Below are 17,448 nucleotides of genomic sequence, written 5' to 3'. Positions count from 1 at the left end.
TCCCCACGCCCTGGCTCCCACCGCCTCTGCTCATCACGCCCTGCTCCCAGGCTGCTACGACACTGCTCTCCGCGGTGACGGGGCGCGCCTGAGGACAGACACGGAGCTCACAGGTCTTCGTTCTGTGGGGTGCCCCCCCCCACACACACACACTGCAAGGACCGTGACAAGTCTCCCCCGTGGGTGGGTGGGTGAATGAAAGGATGTGAACCAGCGGCCCTCCGAAGACCAGCTGACCAGACCGGGAATGAACGTGCTTTGGAGGCAGTGAGCGCCCCGCCAGAGAAGAGCGAGGAGGGAATTCCTGGAGCACCTGACCGGCATCCGTCAAACCTCTTTGGGAAGCGGAGCCTAGACGTGACATCTTGGCGGAACACCGCGCCCGGCCGACATGTTTCGTTCCATCAAGGAAAAGCTTCCCTGCAGAGCACGTGGCCACGTGTGTTTGCACGCAGACACGCCCTCCACAGGAGACAGGGTCGCCAGCGCAGGTCCCCCCGAGTCTTCCAGAGAATCACCACGAACCATAAATTTCTGTCTGCTCCTCACGTCGCTGGGTCGTCTGCCAGGGTCCAACACAAAAAGTTTCAGAAATAAAAGTGCCAGAAGAAGAAGTTTGATTGCGGAAGGCCTGCAGCTGCCGCCCCACATTTCTGCGCCCGCGGGAGGGACCGCCGCGGTGAGGCTGGCGGCGGCAGGCCTCGAGCAGGCACGCCGGCTTGGCTCAGGGACGCAGCCGGAGAGCCACGCCACTCGCGGACTTTGGGGAACCTTCCGACAATGACATTCCTGAACCCCCAACTCGAGGTGCCAGTGACAGGTGGCCCCGGCATGGGAGGGGCGAACGAAGGTTCCGGGAAGCTGCGGCCAACCCCGCTGGGCACCCCCACCCCGAGCTTCCCTCACAGGTGCCTCGGACCGGCCCCGCATGCCCTCAGCCACGGAGTCTGCACCCACGTGACATCCCGACGAGCTCGTGAACGTGCCGGTGCCAGCTACACCAACACGCTGTGGTCCACGTGTCCGCTGCTGTTCAGGAGAAGACTCTGGGGAACCGGGCCCACAGTTGCGTGGACTAATCATCAGAAGAGGGAAAAGGAAAAGAAATCACGTCTGGACAAACCACCACAACCAGGCTGTGTGTTTAATGGTCACGTGTTTAATGTCCACGCAGACCTTGGGAGGGAGAAATGAGAACACATGCCTACCCCTTCCTAACGCACACACTGGGGTGGCCAGCAGGCTTCCTGGGGGCCTGTGGGGGTCCCTGTCCACCCATGCCATGTCCCCAGGGGCCCGAGCTGGCGAGAGGCACCCCGAGGTCCCTGGAAGAGGGTGAGATCCGGCAGAAGGAGGCCGTCCCTGGACCATCCCCCCCACAGGACCCCAGGCAGCCCTGCAGGCTTCTCTCCACCACGAGTTTGTCTGGGATGAAGAGCAAAAGTCCAGTCCAGCAACTGGGTGTGGACCCCAACTGACTGAAAGCAGGGACCCCAGCAGACCTCTGCACGAGAACCCGATGTTCCCAGTAGCCTGACGCTCAAGAGCCAAAAGGTGGCAGCAGCTCAGGTGTCCCCTGGCAGGTGGTGGACAGACACAACGTGGTCTGTCCATACAGTGGACATGATTCCGCCTTCAACAGTGAGCAAGGCCCTCCTCCTGAGCTGGGAGTGAAAGCGTCGCTTGCCCACCTGTCCAGGCTGTCCCCAGGGCCCCGCCTGTGACAGACAGGGACAGGCTCAGCTACCTGTCCAGAGCACTGCAGCCAGGTGTCATTCCGGGCTTGGGCACGACAGTCATGAGCGGTTCACTGAGGGTCGGGAACCCCCGCAGGCCAGTTCTCCGGGGCTTTTTCTGCTCATCTGAGGTTACCCTACACCGCGCAGACACAAAAGGCTTGTCCCCATCTCACAGAGGCACAAACTGACCCGAGACCCAAGCCTCACCCCACAGGGCCCTGTGGACATGGTGGAGATCCCGCCTCCTCACACTCGGGCCAGCAGGGGTATCCCCCACCCCACCCACCAGGCCCTGAGGCACGGAAGACCTAGGGGAACCCCAAAGGCCACATACATGTGTGGAGCCCCCTGGCAGGAGGCTGGCAACACGTTGGGGTCCATCTAGGCTGACAGTGCAGGGTCTTAGGACACACTAAGCGAGGTCACAGTTCAGCTCCTAAAAGAGTAAGTGAACCCCACTGAGCCTCGGTTTTCTGCTCTGTAAATTAGGGAAGGGAGCGGAACTCAGTTATGGAAAAAAGTGAAGGGGGGCAAAGTGTCCCCTGTGTCACAGGTGAGTGCTCCCACCCACGAGGGCTCAACCGCAGCCCAGAGAGGATCTGACTCCCAAGGCTTAAACACGGACCCCAGCCCCCAGCACGCGCACACGCGCGCACACACACACACACACACACACACACACACGAGACTCTGCAGGTTACGAACATGCCTCCCCGGTGGGCCTCGGAGGCAGGGTCCCTCCTTGCAGCCACTTTACAGACAGGAAAACTGAGGCCCGTGGGGATAAGTGACTTGTGCCCAGTGGAGCACTCCTGGGAGATGGGGGCGGGAGACCGGCCTCCGGCCCGCCCAGGGGCTCCCGTCCTCCCCGGAGGGCGCCATCCGACAGGTACCCACCGCTACCGACCACTTATTGCGCTGAAAGCCCCCTTTCCTTACGCGGAGAGAGAACAAATGAGGGCGAAGCCACCGATGGGCGCCCCGGGTTTTCTGGGGTGGCCCTGAATCCAGGACGGGAACCAGGCAACGGGATCCGAGGTCGCTCCGTCTCGGCTCCTGGCTGCCCGGAGGCGTGGGACGGCACCCGCTCGCAGGGCTTACAGCGCCTGGCACCGAGTGAGCGCCAAGCACCCGCCACCTACCCGGCCCCCAACCGTAGTCCGAAGTAGGTGTGACTGACTGGCTTCAACTGGCAGGCGGAGTGGGCTGAATTGTGTCCCCCCGAAATCCATGTCCACCCAACACCTCAGAATGCGACCTTATTTGGAAATTGGGTCTTTGCAGCTAGAATTAAATTGAGGTCATACTGGATTAGTGTGGAGCCTTAATCCGATGACTGGGGTCCTGATAAGAGACAGACGCAGAGGAGAGGCCAACTGGATGATGTGCCCACAAGCCAAGGAGCCCTGGTGCCCCCGGGGCTGGAAGAGGCAGGGAGGCCCCTCCCCGAGAGACTCTGGGGGGAACTCGGCCCTGCTGATGCCCGATTTGGACTTCCAGCCTGCAGAAGTATGAGGGGATAAATTTCCACCACTCGAAGCCCCCCAGCTAGTGGTAATCTGTTACGGCGGGCGGGAAACTCACGCAGCAGACGAGCAAGTTAAAGCTCAGAGAAGGGGAGCAGCTGGCGAGGTCCCTGTGCCCCGCGGGCAGGAGCTGGGCTGCAGGCCTGCGGGGCCCGGGGCCCCTACTTCCTCTCCTGGGCTGCCCCTGCCATGCCCACTTCATCTGGAACATTCCCCCATCCACTTACAAGCTGCTGACTACGATGAAAGATTTGCAACGTCCCTACTTCCGCCGAATCCAAATTAGTGTCACTGCAGGAAAGGAGTCCAGATAAAAATACCCAAAGCCAGGGAGCGCTGGGGACAGAATCCGCACAGGGGCAGGGTGGCCAGCGGCGCCAGCGTCAAAGCTGCAGGAAGGCCGCCCACCCCCAGGCCCGGCCACGGTCCCGTCAGAGCCGGTGGCTGCCCGCCTGCACGGTCCCTGCTCCACCCGGCGCGGTGTTTACCTTTTCCAGCAACTAAACAAAGAGGAGGAGACGCAGACGGAGCCTCAGAGCCTCGGGAAGGCGGCGACCGCCCCCTCCCGCCGGAGTGGGGGGGGGTCCGGGGTATAAATTACTGCGCAGGAGTCCAGCTGCACCAGGATGTAATAAAACGTGTTGCTAAGATACAAGTGCCAAGAAGTTCATTAAAGGACACTTTACGCCGCGCCGCCAGCCTCTTCTCCCTTTAAAGCCTGCTTACTTGGGCCCGTCCCTCGCGTTTATAATTAGATCCGCGATATGAAAGCGTGGCCCCCGTTCAAGCCCACTCAGCAGAACCCGTTAATAAAATAACTTCACCGAGGCCCGGGCTCTGCAGGCGTGGGGGAGGGCGGGGGGCTGCTTTATTTGCAGAAATAATTTGAGCCCCACTTACTCATCTCAACGAGAAAGGGATGGACGCCCCTGCGGGACCGCCAGCCCTCCAGCCACGCAAGCCCCAGGAGCACCGCTGTCCTGACTCCCGGGCTCCCCGTCAGACCCCCTCGTCACCGCAGAACTGGAGGCTGTGGGACCCGAGCCCGCGGGCTCCCACTCGCCCCGTGGCGGTGCGTCTGGTGCTCAGTCTGCAGGTCGGCGGCAGGTGAGGGGGGCGAATGGGGGACACGGAGGGGGAGGCGGCAGGAAGTGCTCCAGGTCAGCCCAGGACGGCGGAGCCCGAGTGGAGAGGGGGCCCAGGTGATGGGGAGGGCCCCCCCAAGGGGGGCACTGGGGCGGACCGCGGACGTGCTCCCTCGCCAGCAGCGCTTAGAAAAGGCTTTCGTGCGCTGCCCACATCGAAGCCACAGGAGCTGCCACCCACGCGCAGTTTCTGGCTTCTCTTGGAGCGCCGCCCACGTGTCAGCAGGGGTGGGGCCCCACCGCCCTGGACCGGCCCCGGCCCCCGGCGCCCTCGGAGCTGGAGGTTCTGCATCGGGCGGGACAGAACCCTCAGAGACCCTGAGTTTCTGAACCACAGAATCGCAGCTCGGGGACTGACAGCGGGTCTCCCGTCCAGCCGGCGACGCTGGTGCTGCCTCAGACACACGTCACAGGCCACGGTCTCAGAACTGTCACTTCCACCCGGGACGGCTCTCGCCCTCGGGGCCTCCCCCCAGACTTGGGGCTGGAGCCAGCCCTCTGGTGACTTCCAGCTGCAGGTCAGAGTCTGTCCCTCCCACCCTCGGCTCTCTGACCTCCTCCCTCGCCCTCTCCCGGCCACACGGGAAACGACAGGGCCCACCCCAGGGCCCTCGCGCAGGCTGTTCCCTCCGCCTAGGACGCCCTTCCTGCCGGGCCCATGAGGCTCGCTCCCCCGGCCCCTGCAGGCCTTCGCCCCGGTGCAGCCTCCTCGGCAGTGCCCCCCTCGGCCACCTGCCCAACACCCGTGCTCGACTTCTTGTCGCGGTACCTGTCACCTTCCACCCAACCCTGTCCTCGCGTCTCATGTTTCTTGCCTACCACCTGTCTCACCGCTCCGAGACCCTGACTGCGTCCCGCGCCCAGCACCGTGAAGCCACAGAGTGGGCACGCGCTGGGCGGCGAGCGGGGACTGCGGCGCCCTCTCCTGGACAAGGCCAGCGGGCACACGCCGGAGACACACAGGGAGCTGTGCCACCCAGTCCCCTACGCCGAGCATCCGGGGCCCCCGCCCCAGGGCCTTGCAGCACCCCCACACCGTGCCGGTCCCCAGCGCCCAGCCCTCCGCGCTCCGTCCGCAGCGGCGCCGCTAGCTCTCTCTCGCCATCTCTCCCGTCAAACGGGGCGAGCCCTGGGAGGGGCCTTCTTGAGCTCGGTCCCCTCGGCAGGGGCAGCCGGGAGAGGGCGCCGGCGGGGCCGCGGAAGGGCACGGGGAGGAGTGATGCTGGCGCTTATCTGCCACGCTTATTACCGCCGAGACGCATTAACCACGGAGCAGCGTCGGTGTCGCTGATGGTAGGGACGGTTGCCTGTCACTCTGCAACCTGCACTCACATTAAATTCTGGATCACAGGCTCCAATATGTATATATTTTAATTGCATTTTGAAGTTCATTTACATGTGCAGATTGGCTTTCCGCCTGAGTGACACCGAAGAGGAGCACAGCCCCCTCCGCCTCCCCCCCGCCCCCGCCCCATCCCTGGCCTGCTCTCTGTGCTGGGGCAGGAAGCCTGTCCCCAATAGATTACAGCATCGCTGGTGGACAACCTGCTGGCACTCCCCAGGGGGGGCCCCCACAGACCCCCGCCGGCCACTGGAAGTAACTTTCTGCTGCCTGCACTCTGGAGATTAGGAGGCAGTCATTATTTTCCCCGCAGACGACCCCCCATCCCCATCTGTCAGCACCTTTTCTGTTTTGGAGATGACTCCCCGACCCTGTGTGTACACACTGAGGGCAGGGCCTCGTGTGGGGACCTGGTGACAAACAGCCCTGCTCTCCCTGCGGCATCTCTGTGACGCTGACCCGCGTGGAGACGTCTGCGGTCTGTCCGACACAGGAAGTTCCCCAGGAAGGACCGCTCCGGAAGGAGCCTCCAAAGCTGTCTGTGCCCGCCTCGTGCTCACAGGAAGCCGGCCGCTCCCAAGGCCTCACTGCTGCTCCTAGACACAAGGTGCTGCCCCAGGGGCCTTTTTGTTTTAAATATTTTTCACGGCTTTGAGAGGGAGACAAAGAGAAAGAGGAAGGGAGAGAGAGAGACATCCAGGGCTTGCCTCCCGTACACGCCCAGCCTGGGGATCAGGGATCAGACCCGTAACCCAGGTAGGGGCTCTGACCAGGAATTGAATCTGCAACCTTTTGGTTACAGGATGAAGCTCCAACCAACTGAGCCACACCGGCCAGGGCCCCAGGGTCCTTTCTTGGTGGCCCTGGTGTCACATGAGGACAGCTTCTATAAGACGTCAGCACATCCCATGCTGAAGACACCCGCTTGGGCACATAGCTCCTGAAAGAAAACTCTTGTGAATAAACAGAATTTAACTACCTAAACAAATACAACAGGCGTCTTGAGTGGCTGTGCCGTGTGGCCGGAAGATCAGAGTCCCCAGGGCTCCCGGGTTTCCTGGGTGCTGTCCCCATCCCCACTCAGGGACATAATGTACCACCTGTGAGACGGGGGTCTGGCAGACACACCCTGCAAAGACCCCTGCCTTTCACATCCTGGGCTTCAGGTCATCCGGCCAAGTCTGGGGGACAGACGCCCTCGGGCCCACCAAGTCCAGGCTCAGGGCCTAGTCCTGGCTGTGGACGCACCAGTGCACAGACAAAAAGCGACCCAGAGGTCCTGTCCCAGCGAAAAGCCACAGGCGCCTGTCTGCTCCTCTGCAGCAATAACGTCTCGGGGCCCAGCCAGCATTCTGCAGCGCGGATCATTGGCAACAGAGTAACACTGACAACAGCTACCTGCAGCCTGGCCGCCCCGCTGCCTGTCGGGACTCACGCCCAGCACCTGCGGGCCGCAGCCTGGGAAGCAGCACTCTCCCGCCGTGAGATGGGGGGCTGAGGGTTCCACTCAAATCTGGACAAGAAATGAACACACACACCTCCCTCATGAACATACTCCCTTCTGCTGTGTTTTAACCAGACCACCCCGGGTGCCAAGCAAAAAACACAGTGCGGCCCATCTGAGAGCAAATGGGCCGCCCGCCTCCAGGAGCCCACGGGCCGCCATCGGCGGCGGCGGCTGTGACCAGAAGGAAGCTGCGTCAGCCGTTCTCGCCGCGCCCTGGAAACGGCTACAACGGAACAATAAGTAACTGCCAGTAAGAAAATATCTTAATGAAGCATGTTAGCTCCTTTGGAGAACGGAGACCTTTCAAAACGAGATGTCACCCCCTGCAAGTATAAAATAACAACAGCAGTAATAACAACAGAAGAGGCAGCCATGCCAGACGGGCCTCAGGAGGAGGAGGGCAGTCTAGCCCCCATGAATTTGCTTTTGGGGGGGTCCATCCAATCCTCCGCCCACTGCTGGCTCAGCCCCTACATTGCAGAGACCCCCCCCACCCCGTGCCAGTTAGTGGGCAGCCCCTGGGGAGAGGCAGGGACTGGCTGCAGACCCAGGCCCCCTGCAGAGTTCTGGGACCTTTGCCCTCAGCGTGAACTTTCCACCCGTGACCGTGGTCGCCGCCTCCGACGCCCTGACTGCACCTACTCTTCTCTGACTGTGCCCTGGAGCAACCAGACACAGCAGACCTTTCAGAGCCGAGCAGGACGCTCTGTCACCCCCCCCACAGTCCGGCGGGGGACTCACACCCGGGGAGCCACAGGTGGGATGGCACGCCTCACTCCCAGCCCGGCGCTGTCCGCAGCCACGCGGCCGCCGGGCTCAGCCCACCCCTGGGGAGAGCGGAGATGAGGAACAGGCCTTCCTGGCCCCTGCGTGTCGGGTGGGTGAGCCGGTCGGAGGGGCCCGGCTCAGGGGTGGCGTCCGACCAGAAAGCTGATGGCGGGACAGGCAATGTCCAAGTCCCACCTGCTGAGGACGGGCTGCGGACACAGAGCTCAGGGCACCATCTCACCGAACACTCCCAGCGCCTCTCCCGTGCCCGTTCCCGGCCCCGCCATGTGCCCACACGCCACCACCCGACCGGCGGGGCACTGGGGTTCCCACTTCTAAGAGCCTTCTTGCCGGCACTCCTCTAGAAGGGAAATCAGACCCAGGGCCCTGGTCCCTGAAACCCTGTACATGTGAAACAGCAGCGACTGACGCACGGTGTGGCCACACTGCACTCTCCCTCAGAGACCCGCCTCTCCCCCAAAGTTGGAGGTTGAGCCTACAGACCCCCCAAAAGGGCCTCCCCCTCAGCCCCCAGTGGACCAGCGTGTGGCAAGACGCTGCTCCTCGGCAGGAGACCCCCCACTGAAGAGTGACCGATGGGGCTTCCTGGGACCGGGGCTGCAGCCCGCACACCAGGCGGCGGCTCCACTCCCGGGACGAACAGCATCGAGCCCAGCGCCCGGCCCCTGAACGACGGCACGGGAGGACACGCTTCCTGAACCCCTGGAAACCAGCAAAGCCACCAGCTCCAATGAGCCTCGTGGGTTCCCGAGTTACGCTCCAACGCGTCCCGTTGCAGGAAGTCCCAGGCACTGAAAGCAAACGTACAGCTCCTGCAGCAGGTGTCTGAAGAGGCTACAACATCCGAGCGAACTCCTGGGACTGACGGGAGGAGGGCGGCACAGCCACCGTCCGGGTACCTCGCCCAGGAGCAAGGAGAGACAGGAGGGATGTGCCACGGGCAGAGGCCCCGGCGCCTCCGTAGTCACAGACGCAGCCGCCACGGTTCCCTCCACCCCATTACCTGGTCCCCTTGAACAGCGCGGGCACGTAGGTCCTATTAGCCCACCTGCTTTATGGATGGAAACCCGAGCTCCAGGAGGCAAAATGACTTGCCTGGGGGTCCTTAGTGGGACCCAGGGAGCTGGGAGGGCAGCCCCGGGGGTGTGACTTCAGGGTGACGTCATGTCTTACTCGCCTCACAGTGCAGGGGCCGGAGGGAGACGAGGCGGAGGCCAGTACCAGGGGCTCCCTCCCGCCCCTGCCCCCGCGCCCCCCGCCAGCTGTCTGACCTTGGGAAGTCCCCTTCTCTGACCTGCCGAGCCTGACAAGTAAATAAGATGACGTGCATCAGGGGGGTGATGATGGGACGGACCCGCTGAAGCGTGTGGGGGCCGCAGGGAGCCAAGGCAACGCGTGTGCAGCTCGTCGCCATGCTTCCCTACAGGCGCAGTGCCACCTCCTCGGGCAGGTCCCACACACGCTGTCCCAGGGGATTCTCACTGCCGCCAGGCGGGTCTGGAGGTGGGCTGCCTCGCACAGTGAGCTTCCAGGCCCCACGGGGTGGGGACCGTGGCAGCCAGCCTCTCTACCTCTACATGGCCATCTTTGCAAGCAGAGACCCCGTGAAAGCGCTCGGTCACTGCGAAGCCTCACGGAGGGAGATGTCACTCTTACAAACAGCACACCACCGTCACCTCCATACCCCAACGCCGGGCGGGCGTGTGCTAAACGTTTGTGGAACTGGCTCGTCGTTCCCGCCAGACGTCCGCCATCCAGCGCTAAGGGCACAGAGCTGGTTTAGGACCCGCACGCTCAGCGCGGGCAGCACCAGCCTGCTCCCGGGCTTAGCGGCGTCTGTGCGCACGGGCGGCCTGCGGACGCCCCTGAGAGCCGGGAAGGGGCCCTCGCGTCTTACGACTTTCAAGCCTGGACTGTGAATTCTTTCCCCAACAAGCACGTATTTCTTTTATAATAAAATCTTTTTTAAAAGTAGATTTCCTCTTTACCTCCTAAACGTTTCAGAAATAATGGCAAAAACGTTGGTCACCACCATCCTCAGTAAGATTTTGCTTTAGCAGAATGATCGTTACACTCCTTCTCACTTTAGTAACATCACCCCAGACAAACTACTGAGTGAATATATATCACAGACTTCAGATGTGCTTCATTTACTGGTATATATCAGCACACTTATTAGGTACTTTACATAAAGTCAAAATACAGTGAATCAAGAAGACCCAACCAACACACGCCAACAGGAGTGTACGTACACAGACCCACACGCGTTTCTCCTTAAACCAGCGAGGCAGACGCCCAGTCACCCCCTGGAGGCCTCCAAAGTGCCAGCGCTGACGCCTCAGCTCTCAGAGGCTCTGGTGACGGCAGGAGGGGGTTCGCCATGTGGCCTCTCGGTCCTCACAGCCTCTGGTGTAGAGCTCGCCCAGAGCTATGGATCCAGCAGCCTCCAGGCTCCTCCCCGATGTCACGCCTGGGCCCTGCCATCCCTGCAAGGGCTCCCGTGCAGGGGACAAACATCTGTGGAGCTCGTCCGGCTGGGGCTGGGCCTCAGCACCGCTCCTGCCCGTGCTGGCGCCACCCAGGACCCCGCCCGGCGTCCGAGGCCTTCCTGCTCTGGGTCCCTTGCGGGCTCGGCCTCCGGGTCCGGCCCCACCTGTCCACACCCCGTGTTTCCTGGAGGACCCCTCTCCCCACCGCCTCCAGGCAGCCTCCCTCAACGCCCCGGCCAGAGAGGACACAGAAACCGTCCCACGAGACTCTCACAGAACCCTCCTGGCGTGTCCTTGAAGCGCGGCTACCTGCACCGCACTCCTCGCTGAGGGGTCCAAGGACAGGGCCGTTGGTCTCCCCCTCTGAGTCCCCTCGCTCCACACGTGTGATCTGAAACCTGCCGTTGGCCGCGCGCCTACTACAGGCTAGGGACTCCGCTAGGACCGCTAAGTACGTCACTGCCCATCCTCACGCCCCCTTTTCAGAGTTGTCCACCGCTTCAGGAAGCAAGCACCCCGTCCCTAGCGAGCCCTGCTGGGAACACGGGGTGTGGCTGCGGGGAGCAGACACAGCCCAGCACGGCAGACACAGAAGGCCAGCTCCGGCCTGGCAAGCCCTCTCCAGAGGCAGGAATACGCTCAAGGTGGCGGCGGAGCGGCTACAAAGCCGCGCTGCTGGGCAGAGGGAAGGGGACGGTGCCCAGCAGCGGCCCGTGGGCAGGTGGGCAGGGCCGTCCCTACAGGCTCCTCCTGGGCCCTCAGGTTTCCTCCCAAGAGCAAGCAAGTGCCTTGATGGTGACCGGGGCTGAAGACACTCTGGTGCAGAACGTAGCAGCAGGGGTCAAAGGTGGCGACAAGCACGTGTCCCTCAGCTGGTGAAGGGACAGACAGACAGACGTGGTGCATCAGACAGCAGAGTGGCAGCCAGACACGGGGGGAGGAGCAAGGCACCGACACATGTGCCAACCTGACGCACCTCGCCGCACCAGGCTCAGGGAAAGAAGCCAGTCCCATGAAGACCACATATCACGTGATTCCATTCACAGGAAAGTTCCAAACGGGCCATTCTGCGGTGACAGAAAGTAAATGAGTGGTAGCCTGGGGGGAAGTGGAGCAGAGGGGACTGAGAGTGAAGAGTTTGAGTTGAAAATGCTCTCAGATCTGTGGCAGTGGGGGTTGCAAAACCACTTAATTGTATTCTTTAGAAGGGCAAACACATGCCCGTGATATGGGAGCTGTCCTGCGACGAAGCTGGGCTTTGTTTTCTTTCAGCAAATACAGGGCGGAGGCTGCCGCAGCCCTGCAGCTCAGAGACCATGTGGGAGGGGCCGGGGGGGAGGACCCAGGGAGGAAGGGCTCCAGGGACGGGGCTCCCGGGGAGGTGTGGGCCCAGGACACCTCGGCTGTGCGAGGGCAGGAAGGGGTCAAGGGCACGCAGGTGGCAGAGGGTGAGGCCAGGCCCAGGCCCAGCCATCCCAGCCACACGCTATCCCCGCAAGGATGGGATGAGGGACGCAGGGGACGGCCCTGTTTCCTCTTTAACGTGTGACAATGCTGTCTGAAGGGTGAGGTCTCGAACTCCTGGTCAGAAAGATTAAAAAGAAGCCTCCTGGATGGGAGCAGACTCGGGGAGAGGACCTGGAACGCGGAACTTTCTGGTAGCACAGGGTGGCCACCTGCCGGGGAGCTTCCGGAGGGAGTCGGCCCCGCAGTTCCCCGTGACGGACGTTCCTAAGGAGGACCCCCTCTGGTGTCCAGCGGGCCGGTGAATCACACAGAAGACATGATTCAGCGCCCGGGTGTGTGCCACATACATAATACCTCTCAAGAAGACAGATTTTTATTGCTGCACTGAGGACTGCCCCTCGGAATCCAGAGTCCATCAAATCGACAGACGGAGCAGAGCACGAGGCCCCAAGTTCACCTCCAGGGTCTCCTTGTCTCTCTCTCTCTCTGCCACACCAGCGTGAACTCCTCTACGGTGAAGCTGAACTTGGCAAGAAGTTCAGGTCTGGAGATGCCCACGGCATGTGGCACCCCAATGTGCTGAGGACACCGAAGAGGGAGAAAAACCCTCCAATACCTGTGAAGGGTCTGTAGTTTACACAGTCTTGTAAATTGCTTGTTGCTTGACAATTGAGATAAAAATGTTACTGCCTCTCTGCATGTGCTGCAAACTCATGGCGTAAAGCCACTGGAGCAACTAATGGAGCCGTCACCCACCCTATCTTGTTAAAGAAGAGGGGTCCTGGCTCCGCCGGCATCACAACTCAGCCGCTGGGCGCAGCCCCCCTCGGCGGGGCCACAGCGCAGCTCTCACCAACGCCTCACACACGCCTCTTTTTTTTAAGGAAAAATAGGAACTGTGTTTTCAAACTGCAGGGTTCCATGGAAGCTGGTTTCCTGTTTGCCCGCCAGTCCCGCAATGACCGGGAAACACTGGGGAGGTGTAAGGAATTTGTATCTCTCTACTTCTGATCAACAGCCAACCTATCTGCCCCCAGGAATCCTTGATACACATCTTTCAACACTTGTCCGTGTTTCTAGAAGTAACAGAAAACCCCCAGTCCCAAGGGTATGAATGGGAAGCTGATGGCCAAGCACCAAGATGTTACTCAGGTGCTATTGCATGGCTACCAGATGTGGGTAATGGGGTCGCCCGTTCATTCACTACCTAGTTCATCACCCACGTGTGCACTTTTAATTGAAACTTAACCTTCACATCCCACATTCCAGGCGGGAGCAGCACACAAACACGTCTCTCCTCGGGCGCAGCTGGTGTGTCTCCGCAAGCATATCTATAAATGAACACTGCCTTTAAATTGGTGTTGAGTTAAAAACAAACTCCGAAATACTGGCTTTTTCACCCCCGCTCCCACATTTCAGCTCCTCCTGGGCAGGTCAGGGTGACCAAGCAGAGCCGGGATGCAGCCCAGAATGACCTCCGAGAGGCAGGCCTCGACCTTTCCCCCTCTCAAGCTGCCAATTGCCACCAAACGCTCCCAAGGAGAGAGAGACCCGTAAAGCTTAAGTCTACCCCACTCACTGCCTCTGTGACCTCCAGAAGGTTTCGCCTGGGAGCTCGGGGAAGAGGCAGCTTTATTAGCATGCTGCGCCACGGGCCCGGCCCCCTCCCCTCCCTCTTTATGAGCCCTTGTTACATAAAATGCCACAAAGGAAAAGGGAAAACAACCCACTTCCAGTTACCAACCTAAGTTCGGTTGGCCAGGCAAACCCTGGCTGCTTACCAGATGTTATTTTTAGTCATTTATAAGAGAAACATTTTTAAAAGGCCAGAGAGCAAAAGTTTTTGTTGTCTTTCTTCTTAAACACACACACACACCACACACACACACCACACACAAAGATGGAGGTACACTCCTTCACGAGCACTCTTCCCCATTCAAATTGAAAGGCAAAGGCAGGCTGGAGCCGGACAGCTCCTTCCAGCAACCGCAGCCTTCACACCGGATTTCCCGATGTTTCTCGCACCCGCATCTAAATTCCGGCATGACAGATAATAAATAGCTACTCATTTACGATCATCATAAAAATTTAAACAGCCTTGAAATAGTTGCTACAACACAGAAGAAATGATCAGACGCCAGCTCAGAAAAGCCACTCCGAACAGTAAAACTACTGCCGTGGAGAAGCCACATAAAGAGACATTGTTGCAAGAAAAGCTGCGGGATTACTGGATTCGCTCTCGCTCGCTCTTCTAAATCTTCTACTGCTGCACAAGAGTCAACAACTTGCCGTTTCACCCCGCGAGAAAAAGGGTTTAGTAACCCTCGGCCATCACACGGTGCCAGGTTTGGTGGTGGTTTCGGTTTTTAAAAGAAAGTATCTGATTTGATTCTACGCAGTGATTAAACATCTTTGTGCTCAGCGGAGAAGGGTCTTCCAACCCCTCCCCCTCCAAAAATGGCATCAAAGCAATCAAAATGGTAATGCCGGGCCCGGGTCCCCTCCCCCCGCGAACTCCCCGACTTCGCGGGGCCGCGAGCCGGGCCCCCCTCCAGCGGGAATGGAAGCTTCCACTCCAGGACGGGCGCGCGCAGCCGGGGAGGGGGCCGTGGCCCCGGCAGAAAGGGGTTAATGCTTTCGTCCCAATCCTCCCGTCCAGCCGGGCGCCCCCGACCCGCGGCGGGGAACAGCCATCTTTCTTTCCGCCACCCGGGCCCCCTCCTCTAACGCACGCCCCCTCCCACCACTTTTTAACTTTAAAGACTCGAAATGAACACCAGCCCCTGAGTTCTCCCTTTCCCTCGCCGCCACCCCCGCCAATCTCCTCCAAGTCTCCCGGGCCCCCCCACCCCCACCCCCACCCCCACCCGCTCAGATTCCTCCGGGAAGGGGGCATCTGATCCGGTCGCTTCGGCAGGGGGCGGGGGCGGGGCGGGCGCTGTCCAAGTTTGGTGCTGACCAGGGCGGCCGGCAGGCATTCCAAAGGAACCGGGATCGATGGCCAGGGGGCGCGGCGGGTGGAGGGAGGGGAGGGGACAGCGGGAGGGGCACAGGGACACCGGGCCCCTGCCCCCGCCAGCCTCGGAGCCCCGGGAGCGCCATTGGCTGAGCCTCTCAAAGTTCTCCGCTCCGGGAGGGCGGGGAAGGGGCGGGAGCGCGGGAGCGGGGAGGGGGAGAGCGGAGGGGGAGGGGCACGCGGGGCTGAGAGGGAGGGGGCGGGGGCGCGCGGCCGGCGGCGGCATCTGTTCGTGGTGCTGAAACCCGGAACGCTGAGCTCAGCGCAACTAAGTCACAATGGACAACTTTTCGCCCCTGAGTGGTCAGGAGGGGGTCGGCGGCCGTGGCCCCCACCGTGAGGAGCTTCTTCTGGATCCCAATCTACACCTGAGTCCCGCAGAGCAAAGTTGGGGCAGAACTAGGGGGTCCCGGGGGCGCGTTTCTTTTGTTCCCAGGGAGCTGGCGTCAGGTTCCAAGAATAAAAAGTGATGCTGGAGTGAGGGAGGGGGCGCCCAGAGGAACGCTTCTATAGATAAGATCTGCAACGGAGCCCGGAACCCGCTTCCTAGCAGTTTGGTGACCAGGTCCGAATGACCGCCCCCTCCACCCCTACCCTCACACCAGCCTGAAATGGGGGCACGGAGCCGCGAGAAATGCCCACATTCCAAAAACATGTCCACCAACTCAAAATGGACGCCGGGCTGCTCGCCGCCTTTTAAGTGCAGCTTCTGTCTTTCGGCCACTGCGCTCTACCCCCTCGGCCTCCGAGAACCCGGCTCTTTCTTTCCAGAAAAGGGGGGGCCGGGTAACTTTGAGGATGGCACACGAACTCCTTTGGGAGTCTGAGCGCGCGGCGCCGCGGCCGGCACTTTTTAGGGTGCTGCCAAAGTACCAGGAGACCCCTCCTCCCGACCCAGGCCGGGGGTGGGCGCAGGCTCCGGCTCGCTTACTTGTTTGTCGCTAAGCGCGGCAATCCGCGGCTGCCTCTCGTGGAGCTGCTTCTTGAGGTCGCCGTTCTGCGGAAACACGGAGGAGTGGGCTCAGGCTGGCCGCCTTGGGGATCGGGCGCGCCCAGAGCCGCACGGACCTTACCCCCGCGCCCTGCAGCCCGCAGCGCGCCCCAAGTTCCCCGGCCTCGTCCCGCACGCGCGGCGACCGGGCAGTGCCTTGCGGGGCTGCTTACCTGTGGCTGCCGCCTCATCGGGGCAGCTCTCGGGGCGGGGCGAGGCGGGGGCCGAGGCCACCCAGAGGTGCGCCCCGAGCCGCGCAAGTTTGCAGGCCGGGGTGCGTGTGGGGTGAGTGTGGGTGTGTGCCGGGGGAGGGGGGAGGAACAAAGAGCCAAGTAAACACGGCGAGTCCGTGTAGAGCAAAAGCTCATAAATATTCAAGTCGCGTCCTAATCTCCCCGACACACGCGCACGCACGCCGCAACACCGCTCGGGCACCGGCGGCCACGCAGCCGCTCGCCGAGCAACAATCGCCAAAACTACTTTTGCAAACTGCGCAGGGCTGCACGGGGGTGGGGCCGCAGGGGGTCGGCGCGCACGCTCGCTCGGAGCCGGGGGCAGGCTCACGGGGGCTCCCCACCCGGCACCCTCGGTCCTGCAGACCCCGTGTCGAGAAAGACAGGACGCCGAGCTCGGGTCCCACGGGCCCCCGACGCTCCCCCCGCCCCGCTGTGCAGGATTGCACGAGGGGGGCGTGGAGGAGCAGCCCAGCGGGGTCCTGCAGGTACCTACTCCCCGCACCCTGGGGGCAGGCTCAAGGAGGAGCCCCCTCCACGCACCTCCAGGCTAGTAGACGCAGCGACGAGGACCAGGACGCCGGGATAGGGTCCCTGGAGTCCCCACCCCGGCCCAGGGCTCCCGACCGCCTACCTGGTGGCGCGCGAGTTCCACGGCAAGCGCCTCGGGCCGGCTCTGCAGCTCCATCCCGGCAACTTGGGCAGCACTTTGCGCTCACTTTGGCCCCAGCTCCGGAGAAGTTGCGAGGCTCCGCCGGGGCGGGAGCGGGCGAACGGGGGGGACCGGGCCTCCCGGGAGGGGGGTACACGAGCCCCCTCCCCCACCACCGAAAGGGTGGGAGGTGCCGGCGAGGGGGAAGAAAGGCGGCCGGGCGCCGCGGCACAGATCCCGCGGCCACCCCAACTCCTCAGGATACCCGGCAAGTTGCGCCGGGTCCCCGGGCTGCCGGCGCCGCCCGGCGCATGGCCCCGGGGCGCCGGGAGCCCCGCGCAGCCCCGCGCAGCCCGGCGCGCGCCCGCCCCGCCTCCACCGCCGCCCGCGCGAGCCGCCCGCCGGCAGGGACTATATTTCCTCCGGCGCGCGCGCCTGGATCTCGCTGGGTCTCGGCGAAGTTGTGCCTCGGCCCGACGCTCATTCGGCAGTGCCCGGATGGAGCCGGCCGGGGCGGCGGGGGGCGGGGCCGGAGCCCGCCGCCCGCCCCGC

At 62.3% G+C, this 17,448-nt stretch overlaps 1 protein-coding gene across 1 annotated transcript in view; it reads right to left on the bottom strand.

Annotated features, from left to right (window-relative positions):
- PHF21B (PHD finger protein 21B) overlaps positions 1 to 17,189 on the bottom strand; it is a 63,015-nt gene extending 45,826 nt beyond the window's left edge. The window contains exons 1-2 of the mRNA XM_090275314.1: positions 16,879 to 17,189; positions 15,952 to 16,017 (exon numbers count right to left, since the gene is read on the bottom strand). Coding sequence (XP_090131440.1) covers positions 15,952 to 16,017; positions 16,879 to 16,932 — 120 coding nt within the window. The 5' untranslated portion in view covers positions 16,933 to 17,189. The remainder of the gene's footprint in view (positions 1 to 15,951; positions 16,018 to 16,878) is intronic.
- Between the last annotated feature and the right edge of the window lie 259 nt (positions 17,190 to 17,448).

The sequence above is a fragment of the Furipterus horrens genome, unplaced genomic scaffold (genome assembly GCF_987537825.1).
Source record: "Furipterus horrens unplaced genomic scaffold, mFurHor1.1.pri manual_scaffold_4, whole genome shotgun sequence".
Taxonomy (NCBI): Eukaryota; Metazoa; Chordata; class Mammalia; order Chiroptera; family Furipteridae; genus Furipterus; species Furipterus horrens.
The sequence above is the reverse complement of the archived record's forward strand: the minus strand, read 5'-3'. Positions and strand labels throughout refer to the sequence as shown.